This window comes from Raphanus sativus, chromosome 3, assembly GCF_000801105.2.
Source record: "Raphanus sativus cultivar WK10039 chromosome 3, ASM80110v3, whole genome shotgun sequence".
Taxonomy (NCBI): Eukaryota; Viridiplantae; Streptophyta; class Magnoliopsida; order Brassicales; family Brassicaceae; genus Raphanus; species Raphanus sativus.
This window is the reverse complement of record NC_079513.1, coordinates 17,263,488-17,285,353: the sequence shown is the minus strand read 5'-3', so window position 1 is coordinate 17,285,353 and position 21,866 is coordinate 17,263,488. Positions and strand designations below refer to the sequence as shown.

General features: G+C 42.3%; 2 protein-coding genes and 1 non-coding gene across 3 annotated transcripts; all 3 read right to left on the bottom strand.

The window, feature by feature from the left end:
• Positions 1 to 1,316: 1,316 nt before the first annotated feature.
• Positions 1,317 to 2,065, bottom strand: LOC108846677 (auxin-induced protein 15A-like). Its single transcript, XM_018619882.2, has one exon. It carries the CDS (start codon positions 1,888 to 1,890, stop codon positions 1,507 to 1,509), a length of 384 nt encoding a protein of 127 aa, XP_018475384.1. The 5' UTR covers positions 1,891 to 2,065; the 3' UTR covers positions 1,317 to 1,506.
• Positions 2,066 to 17,869: 15,804 nt separating this feature from the next.
• On the bottom strand, positions 17,870 to 19,578 carry LOC108844315 (1-(5-phosphoribosyl)-5-[(5-phosphoribosylamino)methylideneamino] imidazole-4-carboxamide isomerase, chloroplastic). The gene is made up of 7 exons (XM_018617550.2): positions 19,387 to 19,578; positions 19,096 to 19,306; positions 18,886 to 18,971; positions 18,660 to 18,761; positions 18,453 to 18,589; positions 18,325 to 18,373; positions 17,870 to 18,201 (listed from the first exon to the last, which is right to left on the bottom strand). The coding sequence occupies exons 1-7, from the start codon at positions 19,546 to 19,548 to the stop codon at positions 18,013 to 18,015; spliced, it is 936 nt and encodes a 311-aa protein (XP_018473052.1). The 5' UTR covers positions 19,549 to 19,578; the 3' UTR covers positions 17,870 to 18,012.
• A 296-nt stretch (positions 19,579 to 19,874) lies between these two features.
• On the bottom strand, positions 19,875 to 19,958 carry TRNAY-GUA (transfer RNA tyrosine (anticodon GUA)). The gene is given in 2 exon segments: positions 19,875 to 19,910; positions 19,922 to 19,958. It is a non-coding gene; the product is annotated as a tRNA-Tyr (tRNA).
• Between the last annotated feature and the right edge of the window lie 1,908 nt (positions 19,959 to 21,866).

Genomic DNA, 21,866 nt, shown 5'->3' with positions numbered 1-21,866 from the left:
ACTCCTTCCATATACAAATGGATGATCTATTTTCTATACAAAAATTGATGTTGTAGAATATATTCAGTGGCATCTATCTTTAAAACTAAAACATTAATTAAAATGTAAAATTTATGAATGGTGGATCTTATTGATAAAAAAATAATTATCAAAAGTTTTTTTCTTTCTAAAACATTAAACATCAATCTTTCATACAGAGCAGCAGTATAAGACATGCAAACCCACCTCATTTATAATTGTATTCTCTCATAACTTTTTAGGGTCTGGATGTTCTCTGCTACCACCGATAAACACAGCTTTTCGGTTAATACCTAGTAGTGATTATCAGCATTTTATAACACAAAATACTATAAATCGTTTCAAACCACTCTCAATCTGTTAAAATTAATAGTTGGTTTTCTCTGTCATTTACTGTTGTGGATGGTTGTGGCCGGATAAATATAAAATATTTTCTAAAAGTATTTAAAGTTTAAAATGTAAATTTAAAATATTAGAAATAAATTATTATTTTTATTTAAATTCATTAACAATATCATAATTTATATTATAAAACTATAAACCATGAATATTCGCAATATATGGCTGACACAATAATATATATATATATATATATATATATATATATAAACAATTTTAAAGTTCTAATATATTTTTTAAAGTTCTTATATACAAACGAAAGGTATATTTTAAAGATCTAATATAAATCTACAAAACAATTTTTATTAAAATTATAATTTTTATCTAAACTAAATATATAAATAAATAAACATAATATTATTATTAATTATATATATTAATAATTATTATAATATGTTAATATTGGTAATTTAATGTTGTATTGATGTAGTATTTCATAAACAACTAATCATAATTATTTCTTAAATGTACATGCTAATTTCTAACCAACAATGTACCAGTCGTACAAATTAATAACGCTAGAAACTGTAACATTTTACATATAACCGCAACCGATCGCTGTGTTTTAACTAGTCACGGCGTAATTAAGTGTCACATAAGTTGCAATGTGTCGACCTTTTGAGACAAAGCTCTGACTAAACTCACCAACATGTCTTCACACAAACATCCCAACATGTTTCAAGCATAAAGGCTAAAGCGACGAAACATTCTAAGAGAAAGAAAAAGGATAGGGAACCCCAAAAAAATTGATTAAAATATAGATAACAATGTAACTGATATTTAAAGAAAGCGATATACGGTAACTATACATTTTATATAGAATTAGCGTCTAGACGGGTGTTTAAACGCTGTTTAGGTCGATTTTTTTTTTTAATTTACGTCGAACTTTAACATTTGTTTTTGAAACATCGTTTGAATTATGAGTAACTGTTGTATAAGCGGACGCATATGCATTGGATACCAATTTTTAGAGTGCCAAATACAAATTCCTCAAAGGAAAAAAAAAGATTCACACCACGCAACAAAGGGGTGTTAATCACTACTACAACACTTATTTTTTTTATCAAAACGATAAGAAGAAAAATCAAGTCAAAGAAACTCCTCCACAAAATCGCCGAACTCGAAGTTACCATTACAAGACTCGATGGCGTTAACGACATCTTGGAAAACGGAGAGGCTACAGGGGACGACCAACATAACCTTTTGATTCAAAGAGTGGAACTCGTCGCGTGACTTGTCTAGGAGCATCCTGAACAAAGGGTGGTTCAAATAGCTTGTCGGCACCACGCGCCTCACGCGTTCTTCCCCTACGTACACGGCAAACGTTCCCGTAGGCGTCTTAGTCGCCGCTACGTCCGCCTCACTGATCAGAAGAGACTCGTTATGAGTTGACTCAGAGCCGCCTTCTCTCGTGTTGATGCTCTTCATTTTCTTGGCTAAGTTCTTGAAGGAAGCTATTCTTTTTCCCATCATTTTCTAGTTTCTACTTTTTTCAAGTTATTAAGATTGTGAAGATGAGAAAATATAAGAAGAATGAAGATGGATGGTGATTATATACCAAGGTTAGATATACAATAATAAAAAATGAGAACCGGAGAGCTTTTGACTTTATTTTATTTTTGTTTTCGGTACTTTTTTTCTTTGTTGACTTGGAATAGTGGGGAGCATTTCTGGCGGAGAGGATAGTTACAAAAATAAAAGTGCATATATCTCGTCGCAAATCATGGTTACGTGATACATGCAATACGTCTTTGGAGTTTGTAAATGAATATATATATATGGCACCAATTTTACTTTTTACGCACTTATTATTACTTTTATACCTTAGCACATTACGCAAGCGGTAGCTTATCACGGAGGTTCGTATAAGTACATATGGGTATGGTCCGTGACATTTAATTTAAAGTATAAAACGTCATGCTCTATTCAGGATAGGCCCCCTATATTCAACGAGATGATTGCTTGTATCACAAAAAGAACTCTTAATTAATGGTTTTCTGATGACCATATATTCAAGTTTCAAATAAGGAGTTGGTGATCATCTATCTAATGCATTATCGAATATAAACATAACTATAGAACGAATATTAATTAAATTAATTGATGGAAATAAGAGTATGGTATCCAACAAGCAATATGTATATTGACATAAACTCTAGTATTATTTAGGTGATGTTGATATATATATGTCTGCATGTACATCTAACCATGTTCATTTAGTATTCTGTAGTAGGTAAGATGTCATAAGTAATGCCGTACGATTATGTATAAGACTTGAATTTTTGTTGATGTTTATTAATATGCGAGTCGGATTCATCTAATGGCATGCTGACATATGTGCACTGTTGGATCAACTTGAAATGAAGATAAGCTCAACCGAGATATGGTTAGGATATATTGAAGTCCTGATATTTAGGAGATATCTAAGTATCTTTGTTGTTATCTTTGAGACTTTGATTTCATATAAATACGGTGTCATCGAGTTGTGATACACCGTGAGTTGTGGTGCTTTAGTTTTGAGCAGATTTTCTAAAGCTTTGAAGTGAGTTAATAAGAGAGTAATTCTTATTGAAGTTTGGTTTGAGTTCTTGTGTTTTTGTCTAATCGTTTTTCAACATTTGGTATCAGAGCGCTAGGACTCGATCTAAGCGAAAGACAAGATGGGAGACCTATCTACGGTCGTGTTGAAACCAAAGGAGGGTGGACCTTCTACGTTCAGCTGTCCTATGTTGACTGCAGTTAACTATACCGTGTGGGCAATACGGATGAAGGTGTTGCTCAAACTGCATGATGTTTGGGAAGCTATTGAGGGAGAATCTACCGATGCTGTGAAGAATAATACTGCGATTGCAGTACTCTTCCAATCCATCCCAGAAACACTTATACTGGAGGTGGGAGAACTCGATACTGCAAAGAAGGTTTGGGAGGCAGTGAAGTCGAGACATATGGGGGCAGAAAGAGTACGTGAGGCGCGTTTGCAAACTCTTGTTTCTGAGTTTGACAGACTAAAAATGAAGGATGATGAGAAGGTTGATGATTTTGTGGGAAGAATATCAGCAATTTCTTCAAAATCTACTGCACTTGGTGAGAAGATAGAAGAAACCAAGATGGTGAAGAAATTTCTCTCAAGTTTACCGAGAGGCAAGTACATTCATATCGTTGCTTCTCTTGAGCAAGTACTTGATCTGAAGACTACAAGCTTCGAAGAGATTGTTGGACGTATCAAGACATTTGAAGAACGAGTTGCGCTAGATGATGATGAGACACAAGAGAGTCAGAAACTTATGTATGCAAACTCTGACTCACACTCTTCCTCAAATCAAGAAACCCATGGAGCATATCGTGGAAGAGGTCGTGGAGGAAGGTACTATAACAGAGGTAGAGGAAGAGGAAGATATGGTGGAAGAGGCTACGGTGAAACAGACTTGTCAAGAATAACCTGCTTTCGTTGCGACAAAACAGGACATTACGCATCTACATGTCCTGACCGTCTCTTGAAACTACAAGAGGCAACAGAATCCAAAGAGAAGGAGGATGACACATCTGAGGCTGAAGAATTGATGGTAAATGAGGTGGTATATTTGAACGAGAAGAATGTACTACCGCAGGAGTTTGAGAGCAACTCAGAGAACGTGTGGTATTTGGACAATGGCGCATCTAATCACATGACGGGGAATAGGAGCTACTTCAAATCTATCAACGAGTCAATAACAGGAAAGGTGCGGTTTGGAGACGACTCACGTATAGACATTGAAGGAAAGGGCTCAATCATTTTCAGTAGCAAGGAGGGAGTGAAGAGAATCATAACTGATGTCTATTTCATTCCCAAGCTCAGAAGCAATATTATTAGCCTTGGACAAGCTACAGAGCACGGCTGTGAAGTTCTAATGAAAGATAACCTCCTTACGCTAAAGGACAAGGATGGAAGGGTCATAGCAAAGGCGCAGAGGTCACCAAACCGACTTTACAAAGTTAACATTAGTAAAGTTGATCCAGTGAATTGTCTTCAAGCTGCAACGATGAGCGCTTCAAGTCTTTGGCATGCTCGTCTGGGACACATAGGGAGAGATTCCTTAGCCAAAATGATCAAGAATGAACTGGTGATCGGTATACCTAAGATTGATGTTGATAGAGATACCTGCTCTCCTTGCTTGCGAGCCAAGCAGATACGAAGATCATTCCCGCAAGCCACCAACTACAGAGCTGGAAGATTACTGGAGTTGATACATGGAGATCTATGTGGTCCTATCTCCCCTCAGACACCATCGAGAAGGAGATACATTTTGTGCTTATTGACGACTACTCTCGCTACATGTGGTCCATCCTGTTGAATGAGAAGGGAGAAGCATTTGAAAAGTTCAAGTGTTTCAAAGCAATTGTTGAGAAGGAGACTGAAACAACTATCAAAACGTTCCGAACTGATCGGGGAGGTGAGTTCACATCGACAGAGTTTACTCTGTTCTGTCAAGAAGCTGGCATTATCAGGCATCTCGCGGCTCCGTATTCTCCGCAGCAGAATGGCGTAGTAGAAAGACGCAATAGAACACTAATGGGAATGACGAGGAGTTTGCTTAAAGGCATGGAGTGTCCTAACTATCTATGGGGGAAGCTGTTCGTCACTCTACGTATCTCATAAACAGAGTCTCCACACGTGTTCTGGACCTCAAGACACCATATGAAGTGCTGAAGGGTAAGAAGCCTGTTGTCTCTCACATACGCATTTTTGGATGTGTAGGTTATGCCAAAGTTGACATACCACACCTAAAGAAGCTTGCGGATCGATCACGTATGCTAGTGCATCTTGGCACTGAACCTGGAACAAAAGCATACCGAATGTATGATCCAACCTCAAGAAAGATAATTGTCAGTAGGGACGTGGTCTTTGATGAAGATAGAATGTGGAAGTGGACGAATGTTGCAGAGGAAAGCAAAGGATCATTCAAGCTAACGTTTGGAGTTTATGGAAACAGAGGAATTGATACAGTTTTTGATAAGGAAGGCACAGACAAAGGAGATGAACTCACTGTTGCTATACCAAGTCAAACTACTGATACTCAAAACGTCGAAGCAGAATCAGACGTCACTAATGAAGAAGATGTGACAGTACTTAGAAGATCCAACAGAGAAAGTAAGAAGCCAACATATCTAAACGATTACGTGCTTCTAGCTGAACTTGATGGTGAGAGATTACTCTTGAGTCTCAACGATGAGCCATGGGACTATGCTGAGGCAAAGGAGAAGAAGGTCTGGTGTGATGCGTGTGACGATGAGATAGCCTCAATCGTTAAAAACAAAACATGGGAACTAGTTGACTTGCCTCAAGGAGCAAAACCCATTGGTCTCAAATGGGTGTTCAAGGTAAAGAGAAATGCTGATGGAAGTATAAACAAGTTCAAGGCAAGGTTGGTTGCGAAGGGATACATACAGCGGCATGGGTTGGACTTCGACGAGGTGTTTGCTCCTGTTGCTCGAATAGAAACTGTGAGGTTCATCATCGCTCTGGCTGCGTCAAAGGGTTGGCAAGTTCATCACTTGGACGTCAAGACAGCTTTCCTACACGGTGATCTAAAGGAGGAGGTTTTCGTGTGTCAGCCAGATGGTTATGTAGTCAAAGGCCAGGAAAACAAAGTATATAGACTACGAAAGGCGCTCTATGGTTTGCGCCAAGCCCCACGAGCTTGGAATGAGAAGCTTAACAAGGTTCTTGGAAGCTTGAGTTTCACGAGATGCTCAAAGGAGCCAGCCTTATACCGGAAGCAAGTTGGTGATCACATACTCTTAGTTGCTGTCTATGTTGATGATCTATTGATTACAGGGTCAAGTCTCAGTAGCATTCATGAGTTCAAGGTTGGAATGGCTAGGAACTTTGAGATGAGCGACTTGGGATTACTAACTTACTATCTTGGTATTGAAGTAGTTCAACATTCAGAAGGAATTACGCTAAGACAAGAGAGGTACGGCATGAAAATACTTGAAGATTCGGGGATGAAAGACTGCAATGGTGTCTATGTTCCTATGGACTCAAGCTTGAAGTTGTCTAAAGCAGAAAGTGAGAAGAGAGTGGACGAAACAGAGTACAGGAGAAACATTGGATGTCTGAGATACTTACTCCACACTAGGCCTGATCTCTCGTTCTCAGTTGGTGTTCTCAGCCGTTATATGCAGTCGCCAAAGGTATCACATGAGGCGGCATTAAAGGTGGTCCTGCGGTATCTAAAGGGAACATGCGGTTATGGTATATGCTTCAAGAGAGCTGAGGAGAGTCGAGTTGTTGGGTACAGTGACAGTAGTCACAATGTAGATGAGGATGATGGTCGGAGTACAACTGGACATGTGTTTTATTACGCTGAGTGTCCGATTACTTGGAGCTCACACAAGCAAGAAACCGTAGCATTGTCGTCGTGTGAAGCTGAATTTATGGCGGCAACTGATGCTGCTAAACAGGCTATTTGGCTTCAAGACTTACTGGGCGAGATACAAGGAGTAGAGCCTGGGAAGGTTGCCATCATGATCGATAATAAATCAGCATTAGCATTGACGAAGAACCCCGTGTTCCATGGACGCAGCAAGCACATTCACCGTCGTTACCACTTCATCCGCGAATGTGTAGAGAATGAGCTGATTGAAGTACATCACGTGGCTGGGACAATGCAGAGAGCCGACATACTGACCAAACCGTTGGGAAGATTGAAGTTCAGAGAAATGAGAGAGCTTATAGGAGTAGAGGATGTGACAAAGAAGGATTTCAAGATGATGGGGGAGAATGTTGGATCAACTTGAAATGAAGATAAGCTCAACCGAGATATGGTTAGGATATATTGAAGTCCTGATATTTAGGAGATATCTAAGTATCTTTGTTGTTATCTTTGAGACTTTGATTTCATATAAATACGGTGTCATCGAGTTGTGATACACCGTGAGTTGTGGTGCTTTAGTTTTGAGCAGATTTTCTAAAGCTTTGAAGTGAGTTAATAAGAGAGTAATTCTTATTGAAGTTTGGTTTGAGTTCTTGTGTTTTTGTCTAATCGTTTTTCAACATACAGTTTATATGAATAGGAGATCATTTAAATGTCAAATGTTAGAGTTGTTATTTTGAGTGGTTGTGTAAAATGAAAATTATTTCGTAATTATCAAATCACTATGAAAAATAGTTTATAGCACATTAGCATGTGTCTAAGAATGATAAATTATATGATTTGTAGAATTTGTATATATGTAGAAGAATGATTATCAAGACGGCTCTTTAAGCTGGCTCATATACAACGAGAGCCTATAACGACATCTAGTTATTAGTTGTTACCATGATCTGTTTATAACCTATTAAACATTAGTTAATAATTATTGTTATCCTACTTTCTTTTTAAATTCATATTTCTAATGACTATTGTGGTCAGCGACTCAGCATGAAGAAGAAGAAAACAAAAGTGATCAAACTTTATATCCAATTTTTAAAACGTTCTGTTCCATTTTTGTTAATATAACTTCTTATCTTTTAGTTATTGGCTAGTTCATGATTGGATTGAAAATGCTCAGCACCAAACTCCTACACTAGGTTGAGATTTGATAACATAAAGTAGGTACGTGAAAAAAGAATCTCAGATGTATACTGAATATGTAATCAAACTAATTATTCTTACTTACATAATATTTATCTTAGAATACTATGATGGCATATGTAATCAAAGATAATGTCTTTGTAAGCATTGTTATCGTTTCAATTGATAATGAAAGGATAAAGAAGCTTTTATATGAATTGTAAAATGAATTACAGATTTTTTTTGGTAAAATGTTAAAATTTATACGAATTTTGAATTTTTTGAGTGTTGTAAGCAACTTATTGTTGGGGTCAAAAACGGTTATCTCGAAATCAACGGCTAAGTCTATTTGTCATACGAAAGTAGAAGGAAGAAACGGGAAGTGATCTAAGTTTGGATAGGCCGAACGACAAGGAATTCGCCTTGAAACTTCAAAGATCCCGTTCTCTCAAACCGTGAGGACCCAGAGAACGATCAAGATATCAAATCGAAGCCCTCGTCGAGACGCACGTGCTGGTCCTGGCCGCCGGGCGGCTAGCCCCCGTGCTGGCCGTAGCCGCCGGCGGCTAGCGCCCGTGCTGGCCGTGGCCGCTGGCGGCTAGCCCCGTGCTGGCCGTGGCCGCCGGCGGCTAGCGCCCGTGCTGGTCGTGGCCGCCGGGCGGCTAGCCCCGTGCTGGCCGTGGCCGCCGGCGGCTAGCGTCCGTGCTGGCCGTGGCCGCCGGGCGGCTAGCCCCGTGCTGGCCGTGGCCGCCGGCGGCTAGCGCCCGTGCTGGCCGTGGCCGCCGGGCGGCTAGCCCCGTGCTGGCCGTGGCCGCCGGCGGCTAGCGCCCGTGCTGGCCATGACCGCCGGGCGGCTAGCCCCGTGCTGGCTCGGATCTTCGGATAACGATCTTCGGTACACGAATCCCAGTCCCCGGCAGTCTGAAGTTTGTATTTTGAGTTTTTCTCAAGTCCTCGCAGAACGAATCATTGAGATTCCGCATACGAAGCTCCGGTTCTTACTCCAATCTAGGACCATCGGGAAAACTTCGGAAACTCGTAAGGTATCGACAGGAAGGAAGATCTTAAATTCTTCGTACGAAACAGCGATGGTTATCTTAAGACACCACTCGTCTCAACTCTACGAACGAATGAAGAACTTCCGGAGAGATCGTAGAAAACCACGGAAGTCCTGGAAACGGCCCGAAAGGGACCGAACACGATCGGACAGTCCGTTTACGATTATCTAAGATAGATACGACGATTTACGTTTATCTTTACATAACGAGATAAATGTTAAATTTCCGGAAGGATAAAATGTCAAGTTTCCCGAAAAGCATGGAGGCCGACGAAAATGGAAAGAAGCCCGCCCTGCGGCCCAGAAGAAGGTTAGACCGTCATAAGGAGGAGTATATAAAGGAGCTTTGGGAGAGGAAGAAAGGCAGAGCGAAAAATCTCAGAGAGAGAGCAAATCCGAAACTTAGGGACTTAGAGAATTCCTGCCAGCTTAGGACTTAGGAGTTAGACTAGCGGAGCGAAGCTTAGAACGTTTTGTCTCCTTTATTTCCGTTGTTTTTCGCTTCAGCGTTTCTCTACTTCCCTTTTTCGGAAGAATATTGTACCATCTATTTAATAAAACGCCTTAGTGCAATTTTTCCGCTACGTTGCTTTATTCTATCAATTTCGTTTGGTTATCGCAGAGAATCCGAGCCTTCAGGGGAAACTAGATTTACTTAGTTTTCCTTCGATTTACTTAACTAAAATCGACAGTGCGAATTTCGGTTCCCACAGTTTGGCGCTAGAAGGAGGGGGGTCGGATTCTCTTACTCAAAAACCTACGATTGGTAACAACAGCATGGCCACATCACCTGTCCGCAACATCGTGTCATTCGGGGACAGAGCAACGGCTGGTCAAGCCAAACCTCACGACGAACTCCTCGTTATCAGACTAACGATCCAGGACATCGACGTAGCAAGAATATTGGTCGACACCGGATGCTTGACAAATATTATATATAAGAACACTCTCGAGAGGATGGAAATCGACCTAAGCGCTATCACGGACGATCCCAACCCAATAATCGGACTCTCAGGAAACATCACAATGACCCTCGCTCAGTCGATCTCTCGGTCAGAGCCGGGAGCGTCACGAAGATGGTAGAGTTTTTGGTAGTCGACGGTCCAGCAGCATATAACGCGATCGTCGGGACTCCGTGGTTAAATTCCTTGCGAGCAATCCCCTCGACTTTCCATCTGTGCCTCAAATTTCCGACCCTCCTCAGAGTTGAAACAATACAAGGAGATCGTAAAGCGCCGCAAGTCTGCTTGGCCGCTGGGTTAAAACGAAAAAACTCTGAGTCCGAAACTAACCCAAAAAAGCAAGCAACTCACGAACCAGCATCGCAGGACCCTCCAGAAATCTTCTGGCAGTCGCAAAGAGCTGAGGTCCTGGAAGGAAAACGTGAGCCCACTTGCGAACCAGTAATTTCGGTCTGCCTCGACGAGACTAACCCAGAGCGGTGCGTGGAGATTGGAGCCAATCTCCGCAATCTATTGAAAGCAGAACTCACCGCATGTCTCAAGAAGAACCTTAACACGTTTGCTTGGGCTGCGGGAGATATGCCGGGAATCGACATCAACGTAACATGTCACGAACTACCCATCGATCCAACTCATAAACCCGTAAAACAAAAGAGGCGAAAGCTAGGCCCCGAACGGGCAACTGCGGTTAATGAGGAAGTCGAAAGACTCCTCAAAGTTGGATCAATAACAGAAGTAAGATATTCCGACTGGCTCGCCAATCCCGTCGTCGTCAAGAAGAAAAACGGGAAATGGCGAGTGTGCGTCGACTTTACTGATCTCAACAAAGCATGCCCGAAGGATTGTTTTCCGCTTCCGCACATCGACCGTCTGGTCGAGGCAACCGCAGGAAACAAACTCCTATCGTCCATGGACACAACCCCCTCGTTTGGGATTATCTAAGAAAGACTTCGGTAAAATTCATAAAAAGACTTGGTAGTGGAGACGGATTCCTGCCTGCCGTATAAAACGGCTATGGTTAGCTTGAACACCAGTTGCCTTAACTATACGGGGAATTGAAACCTTTCGGAAAAACCAGCGTCACATCGACGGCTTTTTCTAAAGAAAAATCGTAAAAACGTCTAAGGCCCAAGACAGCCCAAAAGGGGCCCGAATCACGGCTAAACGACCCACATACGATTTTAGGAAGGATCGAGCCCAAAGCTGATATGACGGTCTGATTACCAAGTAGAGTTTCGACTGAAAATGCTTTTTAGAATTTCTCCTGGAAATCGCGGAGAACCCCAAACTACTCATGAAACAGAAAGCACGACTGATCGGGTTACCAATCAGCGTTTCTAATGATAAAATTCGATAACATTTTACGGAACACCTTTCGTAAAATAAATTCTCGAAAATATTTCACGAGACAGCTTTTGCATGATTAAACTCGACAACATTTTACAAAACAGTTTCCGTAAAATTAACTCGACAACATTTTGTGAAATAACTCTCGTAAAATAAAAGGTCAACAACGTTCTAAGAAACATTTTCTACACAAGGAAAAACCTACAGAAAACAAACAAGAACGCAAAAACACGCACAAGTCGAAGGAACCGAGCAGCCAACTCCGGTCGTGGCCGTGGCCGCCGGGCGGCTAGCCCCGTGCTGGCCGTGGCCGCCGGCGGCTAGCGTCCGTGCTGGCCGTGGCCGCCGGGCGGCTAGCCCCGTGCTGGCCGTGGCCGCCGGGCGGCTAGCCCCGTGCTGGCCGTGGCCGCCGGGCGGCTAGCCCCGTGCTGGCCGTGGCCGCGGGCGGCTAGCCCCGTGCTGGCCGTGGCCGCCGGCGGCTAGCGCCCGTGCTGGCCGTGGCCGCCGGGCGGCTAGCCCCGTGCTGGCCACGGCCGCCGGCGGCTAGCGCCCGTGCTGGCCGTGGCCGCCGGGCGGCTAGCCCCGCACTGGCCGTGGCCGCCGGCGGCTAGCGCCCGTGCTGGCCGTGGTCGCCGGGCGGCTAGCCCCGTGCTGGCTCGGGTCGTCGGACGGCTAGTCTTCGTGCGTAAGTTCTAGGCCCCCGGGTCGTCAGAAATCCGTGTTTTGCGACTTTCCGAGATCCCGCAAAACAAAACTCCTTTTCTTGCTCCAAGATTTCGAAGAATCCATAAGACGTCAACGGACAGGAAAACTTCGTATAAAACGGTGATGGTTATCTTAAAACACCATTTCCCTCGGCAATGGATCGAAGATCTTCCGAAAGACTCGACATCCAAGTGTTGGCTAGCCCCCGTGCTGCCTCTAGGCGCCGGACGACTAGCGCACCCGTACTGCGCTGGTTATCGGGCGACACAACATTCGTCAAGCACGGCAAATCCTCGCAAAACTATTCCGACGATAGTCCAATCCAATACTTTGCACCTTTCGTAAAATAATCCTAGACAATACTTCACGAGACAGCTTCTGCGCGACTAAACTCGACAACATTTTACGAAACAGTTTCTGTAAAATTAACTCGACAACATTTTGTTGAAAAACTCTCGTAAAGTAAAAGCTCGGCAATATTTTACGAAATATCATTCGTAAAGAAAAACAATATCATAAGCTTCTTGACCTGACCAGTTCACTCATAGCTTGACGAAATATCAAGTCTCACTCAAGTGACGTCTTGCCAATCATTTTCGCTTGTCCGCCCACCTTAGCCTTCTTCGAGTTTCGCCTACTTCTCCTCCCTTTGCTTCAACGATTCTGCACTATTCCTTCGGGTACATGGTCGATTTAACCAGCAGTACGAGGAAACGAGGATATGAACTTAGGCGAAGACCTTTGACAATAAAACGTTAGAAGACAAAGAGGAACGAACATGAGGCAATCTCGAGTAATCAATGAGACTAAGGTATGTCCGACTTAGAAAATTTTATCATAGGAAAGGGATGGGAACGTCTTGTAAACCGCCGTAAAATTTAGGGAACTTAGGACCTAGGTGGAAAGTCTAGCTAGCTAAGTCTTAGGCATTTTCTTCCAGTTTCGTTCTATTGTTCCTTGACTGTTTAGGCATAACGCGCAAACCGATCTAATCTCTCGAAAAACCGAGAAACGATCGCCGCGCATCCTTGGCATACTCTTTCCGCTTCCGTGAGACTAATGGCACGACGGAGAGCTACAAAATTAACGAAATAACCTTCGGTAAAACTTCATGAGTAACCCGAAGCAACTTTCGCCAAAAAAACGAAACCTAAAGTGGAAAATCGTTTCGAAAAGCCATCACCCATAACTTGGAAAACTCCTCTATGATTGGCATGTCTATCTCGACGAACTCTATTCGGCCCTCGGCCAACTACGTCTTTCCATAAAGCCCGAACATGCACTCGACATCGCCATTAAGGACAATCGTCAACTAAACACGATCTTAACGGTAACACAAAGGGTCATGGACTGGTCTTTTACCAACGACTTCCTTGGCTAAACGGCTGAAGTCAGCCTCCATGCCGATCCACAATACTTAGCGACCACCGCTCCAACCGTGTAACGGCTAAAAAAGACAATCCACGATTTGTCGTAAGACGCCAAACGGATATTATGCAAGCAGTTTGTCGTATAACCCAAAATCGGAAATCATACGATAACGAAACTTGATCCTAACAACCAAATGGTTAAACGGAAGATCTTAAACTTATCATCAAATCGATTAAGTTCTATACGCCCCATAAAACGCGGCACGAAAAGAAACGCTCGTAGCAAAGCTCCCAGAGCTATACGAGTCATTCTTACAAAAACAAATCTCAGAAGGCCAACACTTCACGAAACATAGTGAAGTTAGACGCTTCCCCCCCCCCCCCCCCCGGTAAAATTTACGCGACCCTTCAGTCCTAAATCCTCAACACAATTCGCCAACTACTAAACGGCTGCGACAACGGATCCAGTATCCATGAAACGATTATCACATCCAGACACATGTCTCTCATCGCTTACACCTAAAATCGCTCTCTAAAAAGTAGCATACGGACCAAGCGACAAAATCACAATCCGAAGTGACTACTCGGATTCTATCCTTAACACTTGACGAAAGTATAAATCAAATCATAAGCGAAAGCCCATAATCCTCTTATGGCATGAGAAAAATAAAATCACAGCACTGCGAGACGTCGCTTCGTGCTCGGATAAACATTTTTCGATAACAAATTCATACGCCTTCAAAACGGCATCATTTCGTTGTTGCTGATCACAACAAACGAACTCTAACGTCCTAAACAGACAAGCCACCTAAGGGTAGGCTCTTTTACATCCGACAAGGATCCCATAGCGCGCTATACAAAAAATCCAAATTTGGTTCAGCACTTCGTAAAGGAAGTAGCTCGATTCGTGCCCAGACAAATCATATAAGCCGATACCACTTCGCGGATTTTAAAACGGTACGAATCAGGTTAAAATCACAAACAGGCAAAACGAAAGTCGATTTGTCATCGCACAGCCTCAGTCTGAGAGTAAACCTAGGTCTTGCCCTAAACCCAGCCTTGCTGGTATCTTAACATCTCATAGGCAAAGCGTCAACGACGCGAGATCCCAAAACTTGTCTCTTCACTCAAGTCTGAACGTTTTCACGAATTTTTGCGTAAATCGTAAACCGCAGGAAAATCTCGCTTTGTACAAACTACGGATACGGTGATCGTCAAGGAGGCAGGAATGAGACGACAACTCACACCCTGCCCCTCTAACTTCGACAAACAGAAGTTCTAAACGCAAAATATTTTATAAATGCATACCGCGAATTCAATACAACGCCCTAAAAAGGGCAGGGACTCAAAGCCACCAACGGCCAGTCCCGAAATCATACATAATGGCCAACCAACGGCCGAAATGTAATCAAAATAAAAATCTCTAAAGGGATTGATAAACCTAGACGCTCTCCGGAGCATCACCTTCATCCTCAAAACTCACCCAAAGTAGGAACGGTCTCACCGTCGCCTCCATTGGTCGCACCACCACTGCATGTCTCATATGCGCCGGCTTCGCGATCCTTGACTGCGTGGTCCTGGTCCTCCGAACCCTCCGAATGCAGGACAAGGGTGCACACGGATTTCAGACCAGCAAGAATCGAGTCGAAGTTGAGCAACGAACTCACGGTCTTCCCGACGTCACGTTCAAGATCGCCAATCAAAGGTGATGTGGATTTCCGCAATGAAATACTCTTAGCCAAAAATTTCGATTTTCAACTCATAATCTTCCGCCCGCAAGATCGCTCCCGCATCTTGCATGCTGGGGGGCTAACTGTTGGGGTCAAAAACGGTTATCTCGAAATCAACGGCTAAGTCTATTTGTCATACGAAAGTATAAGGAAGAAACGGGAAGTGATCTAAGTTTGGATAGGCCGAACGACAAGGAATCCGCCTTGAAACTTCAAAGAGCCCGTTCTCTCAAACCGTGAGGACCCAGAGAACGATCAAGATATCAAATCGAAGCCCTCGTCGAGACGCACGTGCTGGTCCTGGCCGCCGGGCGGCTAGCCCCCGTGCTGGCCGTGGCCGCCGGCGGCTAGCGCCCGTGCTGGCCGTGGCCGCCGGGCGGCTAGCCCCGTGCTGGCCGTGGCCGCCGGCGGCTAGCGCCCGTGCTGGTCGTGGCCGCCGGGCGGCTAGCCCCGTGCTGGCCGTGGCCGGCGGCGGCTAGCGCCCGTGCTGGCCGTGGCCGCCGGGCGGCTAGCCCCGTGCTGGCCGTGGCCGCCGGCGGCTAGCGCCCGTGCTGGCCGTGGCCGCCGGGCGGCTAGCCCCGTGCTGGCCGTGGCCGCCGGCGGCTAGCGCCCGTGCTGGCCATGACCGCCGGGCGGCTAGCCCCGTGCTGGCTCGGGTCTTCGGATAACGATCTTCGGTACACGAATCCCAGTCCCCGGCAGTCTGAAGTTTGTATTTTGAGTTTTTCTCAAGTCCTCGCAGAACGAATCATTGAGATTCCGCATACGAAGCTCCGGTTCTTACTCCAATCTAGGACCATCGGGAAAACTTCAGAAACTCGTAAGGTATCGACAGGAAGGAAGATCTTAAATTCTTCGTACGAAACAGCGATGGTTATCTTAAGACACCACTCGTCTCAACTCTACGAACGAATGAAGAACTTCCGGAGAGATCGTAGAAAACCACGGAAGTCCTGGAAACGGCCCGAAAGGGACCGAACACGATCGGACAGTCCGTTTACGATTATCTAAGATAGATACGACGATTTACGTTTATCTTTACATAACGAGATAAATGTTAAATTTCCGGAAGGATAAAATGTCAAGTTTCCCGAAAAGCATGGAGGCCGACGAAAATGGAAAGAAGCCCGCCCTGCGGCCCAGAAAAAGGTTAGACCGTCATAAGGAGGAGTATATAAAGGAGCTTTGGGAGAGGAAGAAAGGCAGAGCGAAAAATCTCAGAGAGAGAGCAAATCCGAAACTTAGGGACTTAGGAGTTAGACTAGCGGAGCGAAGCTTAGAACGTTTTGTCTCCTTTATTTCCGTTGTTTTTCGCTTCAGCGTTTCTCTACTTCCCTTTTTCGGAAGAATATTGTACCATCTATTTAATAAAACGCCTTAGTGCAATTTTTCCGCTACGTTGCTTTATTCTATCAATTTCGTTTGGTTATCGCAGAGAATCCGAGCCTTCAGGGGAAACTAGGTTTACTTAGTTTTCCTTCGATTTACTTAACTAAAATCGACAGTGCGAATTTCGGTTCCCACACTTATTACAACAGGAAATACAGACAAAGAAACAACCCAACTCATGCAAACAAAAAGAGACCATCAAGGAGATCTTACATATACAGGATAAGTAGAATAAGAGAAATGCAAGGCTACTGAAAGACAACAACAACACTGAACCTCAAGAGATTTAAGGAAGCACTGATATGATGGAATCGCATCTGAATTACAGATTTTTCTTAAAATAACAACTACAAATTGTGATTTCTTTTCCCTTTTGATCCAATTTAAAAAAAAAAAAAACTGATCAAATTAGGTGGATATGATTGAAAAACTGGTGGATTAGACAATAGTTTTTTTGTAGAACTGATTTATTTCGTCTTTTGCATCATTGGTTTGAGAATTTAAGCATAATCCATAATCATAGAATTCACAATGACAATGCGATCATGTATAGTCTGAACACTTCCCCATCTCCAAAGACACACCCTAAAGGGAATGCTTTAATCGTCTACAATACATATGCTAATGCAACATTATATTATTTAACCTACTACGATAACTATACATATATATATATATATATATTTATTTTTTTCTTTTTTTTTTGGTCAAATATATATTTTCTCTTCCATAGTTCTTAATTTGTAGTGGAAAAATAAATGTAAGAGGACGGGAACAAAGGTAACACAAGGATGATGGTTTGAAGCGGGAAAGTGTTTAGTGGAAAACTAGAAACAAGTGGAAGAATCAATTGGACCATACTGGACCACCATACTTTAGACTTTGTCCATAGTCAAAGGTGTAGAGAGCTTCTCGAAGTTCTTCTAGTAGCCCTTCCCCCATTAAACTCAAATGATCTACTTAAAGAATTTTGGGTGGACTGTGGTGTTTTCCTTTACATGAATAGAGTTTGAGATTACATTCCGACATGTACTGGCTCGGCTACTTAACTCTGTCACTTTGACTTTAATTTTTCTCTACTTCCCAATAATATGTTTGGGTTTACTTTCCAGAATACATTTGTTTTCGCCGCTTTCTTTGAATGTCTTTTGCCTCTTAGCTACTTAGATTTTACACTATGACTTTTCTCTTCATCTATGACCCAATCAGTCTTTGGGTATAACTCGATCAGAAATGTTTTAATATACAAAGAAGCGACTAGTACAAGTAATTACCAATTCGGTCTTGAAAAATTAAACTAATTTACTTGGCTCTTTGCCCTCAAATTTTATATATGGAGCATTGGCATTCCAAAATATATGTCTGAATCATCCAAATTTTATTCTGTTTCAGCGGAGAAGCCTGACATGCAAGTATATCACAACTCCAATTACTCTTTTGATGATATTCGCTTTTTATTGAAGAAACACATCGAAATCGAAAAAAATGGGGGTGGTGGCTTTAGTGGAGTGTTGAGGAGGGTTCTGCTGCTTGCTTGTGATGCCAAGTGACAACGTCTTTGTAAGGTAGATTTCCTCCAAAAATGTCCAATGCACTTCCTACAGTTACATCCACACGTCCCTTACCAGCTTCTTTGATCCTCTCTACATCATCCATCACCGTCACTCCTCCCGCATACGTTACTGGAATCTATCAAGATCCAAAAAAATTTACATCTTGAGAACCAGAATCCAAAGCTAAAAAAAAATAGATAGTACAATTTTGCAATCAAGACTCAGACTTTCTAGCAATAGACGTGTGTGTGTTACTCACCGGAGAATAGTTGCCAAGCAATGCAACAAGCTCTTCATCGATCCCTAGCCTTTTTAGGAGAGAACAAGTAATTAGGATCAATACATTCTGTAACTTATAACTCAAAGACACTGAAAGCAAAAGCTTACTTCTTTCCTTCAACATCGACACCATGCACGAGAAACTCATCTGCAAACCCTCCAAGAAACTCCAATGATTCCTCATCAAGCAAGACGTCACTGAACTTCTGCCACCTATCAGTAACGATGGCGTATCTTCTTCCATCCTGCAGCAGAAATGGATCTTTTCATGACAACATGATCCAACTAAAGACATAACAGAGGTCAGAGAATCACCTTTTTTCTGCAGCTAAGGTCTAGTATCAGTCTTTGCTTCCCAACAATCTTCACAAGATCTTTCAATCTTTCAAGATCAAGCTTCCCATTGTTAAACACATACTGAAAAAACAATCAACACAAAATATTAAGTTCCCACCTAACCAATAATTCTCTATAAAGAGCCTAACTAGAGTTTAGCAATGTTTACAACATTGCTACTAACAAAAGAGTTAGATAGCTATACCGAAGTGACAATGACATGACTTGCTCCTTCCTCTATATAACTCAAGCAATTCTCTGCATTGATTCCACCTCCAACTTGCAAACCGCCTAGAATTTCATTCGTCTTGTATCATCATATATACCACAACAGTGATTAAATAAATGTAAAGAAAACTTTTTTTACATTTTTTTTTCAGAGAAAAAACACAATCACACAAAAAGGGGCATTTACCGGGATAAGCATGTAACGCTCCTAAAGCTGCAGCTTGGCTTAAAGGGTCAGCTCCAAGCATGATCACGTGACCACCCGTGAGCCCATCTTCTCTGTACATCTTCGCGTACTCTTCCGCCGACTTGTCTGATTCGAAGTTGGTTACGAGGACCGAAGAACCATCTTCCTTCGAGTCGCTTAGAGTGGATCCAACTATTTGTTTCACTTTCCCCTTCAAAAAGACAACGCAGAGAGAGAGTAAAAGGATTCAGCTTTTCGAAATGGGTGAGGTTGAAGTTTAAGTCGATATACCTTGTGGATGTCGATGCAAGGTCGGAACTGGACGGCGGATATGACTTGTACTCTCGAGGGTTTGGAGAAAGTGAGATGCTTTTTGGACGGAGAGGTTTGGGTCTTGTGGAGCAGAGAGATTCTTCCACCATTGGAGTACAGTTGAGAACTGAAAGTTGTCATCTTTGGATGCTACAGCAATCGGTTCTGCTTTTTTAGTTTTCTAGGGTTTAAAAACCGGTTTAATTCTCGGTTTGTTAATATTAGTAAGGGAGAAGGTAAACCGAACACTGTGATGAAATGGGGTATGTGGAGTCATGTGATATGGACAAGGCTTTAAGGTTTTAGAAGGGGATAGGAAAGGAAAGAGCAAAGCTCTAAGTTTGATATGGCTTCTGATCTGTTGAGGGAGATGAAGGAGAGAGGATTTGAACTGAAATGTGGTTAGCTTATGTCTTTAACCAACGAGATTTTTGAGAAACAAAAAAAAATTTGGAAAGCAAAAAGAATCCGACCTGCCGGAATCGAACCAGCGACCTAAAGATTACAGCAACTACTACAGTCTTCCGCTCTACCAATTGAGCTAAGGTCGGACACTGACCGTAATGCCATAATCTACATATATAAACATATAACATTATGTTTGGATCATTCTGGGCCATTTCTCTGCGATTAAACGTTACAATTCAGCCTGGGCCCTTGACAGTATACAGAAAAATCAATTAGTCCACAGAACTACTATTACTAATAAATTTACTTTCACAGACACATTCTCACTTACCTATTACGTTATCAGTCACTTTAGGACTTTGACACATTTTTTTTGTGTGAAAAACCTAAATTGTCCTCAACCAAACATAAACTTTACATTAGCTATTATCTAACTTAGACATAATTTCTTTATCATTATTTATATATTCAACATCGATATCAACACCTCTTCATCTTTTTACTTTTGCAAATCACTTACCTTTTTCTCAATTTCAATAATTCAATTTCTGTTTTTTTTGTCATTTTTAATTTGTTATTGTAGCTTTATCAATAACCAATAAAGACGGAACTTGGTTGTGGTAGCGGCGGCAGCGGTGGTGGTGACTGTGGAAGTAACGGTGGTGACTACGAACAAGACGGTGATAGTTATGAACGGAAACGCTCAGATCGATGGAAGCGGTGGTGGACACCGTGGTGGAAATGGTGGTTGATACCATAGTAGAGGCGGTGGTGGTGGTGGAAGGTGATAATAGAGGTGGAGGAGATCATGGAGGCAGTGGTGGTTATGGAGGTGGCTGCAATGGATACCAAGGTGATAATAGAGGTGGAGGAGATAGTGGAGGCGTTGGTGATTATGGAGGTGACAGTGGCTTTTTATCAATATGTGTGTGGATATTGTTGATGTGGTCAGAAAAGTTGTGGGTAATGAAGGTGGAGATAGTGGAGGCGGTGGTGGTGTGCATGGAGGTGACGGTAGTTCTCTTGGTCAATGTGTGTGTGGATGTTGTTTATGTGGTCGCAAGAGTTGTGGATGGAGATCTCGTGGTCAGAGTTATATTGATGTGATCAGAAGAGTTGCGGATGGACTCTCGATGGTGGATACGAAAGTAGGAATAAAGGTGGAGGAGATAGTGTAGGTGGTGATTAAAACGAAAGTGGTAATTAAAAACGAATGTGTAATGAAGGTGGATGAGATAACAGAGGCGGTTGTGTGTATGGAGGTGAAGATGTCTCTCTTTGGTCAATGTGTGTGTGGATGTTGTTTATATGGTCGAAAGAGTTGTGGATGGGGATCTCGTGGTTAGAAATGTATTGATGTGATCAGAAGAATTGCGAATGGATTCTCGATGGTGGATATGAAAGTGATAATAGAGGTGGAAGAGATAGTGCAGGTGGTGACTAAAACGGAAGTGATAATTAAAACAAAGGTGGTAACGGAGATGGAGGAGATAGTGGAGGAGGTGGTGATATTACACCCTAAAAAGTTTTCTTTATCGTAACCTATTAGATCGTCTGCCTTTACACAAGACTTCGTCTATGAAATCTCTTGTAAGATTAAAAATCTTGTCCACGGAAATTCGTCCACGAAACCTTGTCCACGAATCCACATATCTCAGTTCCACAACTGCACCATCCATAATATATATATATATTTACGCATAAATATATATATTATGGATATCAAAATGTACAAGAGAAAAAACCATGATTTATTTTACGCATAAATATAAAATTTTATACATTATAATTTGTAATAATGATCACTAAAACATGTTAGGGGAATTCAGAACTAATTAATATATCAACTAAACTAATAAGATAACTAATAAACTACATTTATGTTTCCCTTACGCCATTCAATCTCATTTCCTCACCAGGAGGGTATAATAGTCTCAATATTGTATCGAAACCAGCAATTGTGTGTCATAGACACAAAGTGTCTAATTGAGTAAGAAAAAAGACAAATGTGTCTAAATATGTAACTCTCTCACTATTATTTTCAGCTTTGC

What these genes read in the sequence shown, in the direction of transcription:
- LOC108846677 (XM_018619882.2), bottom strand. Translation starts at nt 1,890, where the DNA reads ATGATGGGAAAAAGAATAGCTTCCTTCAAGAACTTAGCCAAGAAAATG.
- LOC108844315 (XM_018617550.2), bottom strand. Translation starts at nt 19,548, where the DNA reads ATGACAACTTTCAGTTCTCAACTGTACTCCAATGGTGGAAGAATCTCT. An exon ending in GTCGATGTTGAAGGAAAGAA is followed by an intron (nt 18,374 to 18,452) that starts GTAAGCTTTTGC and finishes TCTCCTAAAAAG; the next exon opens with GCTAGGGATCGATGAAGAGC. An exon ending in TGCTTGGCAACTATTCTCCG is followed by an intron (nt 18,202 to 18,324) that starts GTGAGTAACACA and finishes GGATCTTGATAG; the next exon opens with ATTCCAGTAACGTATGCGGG.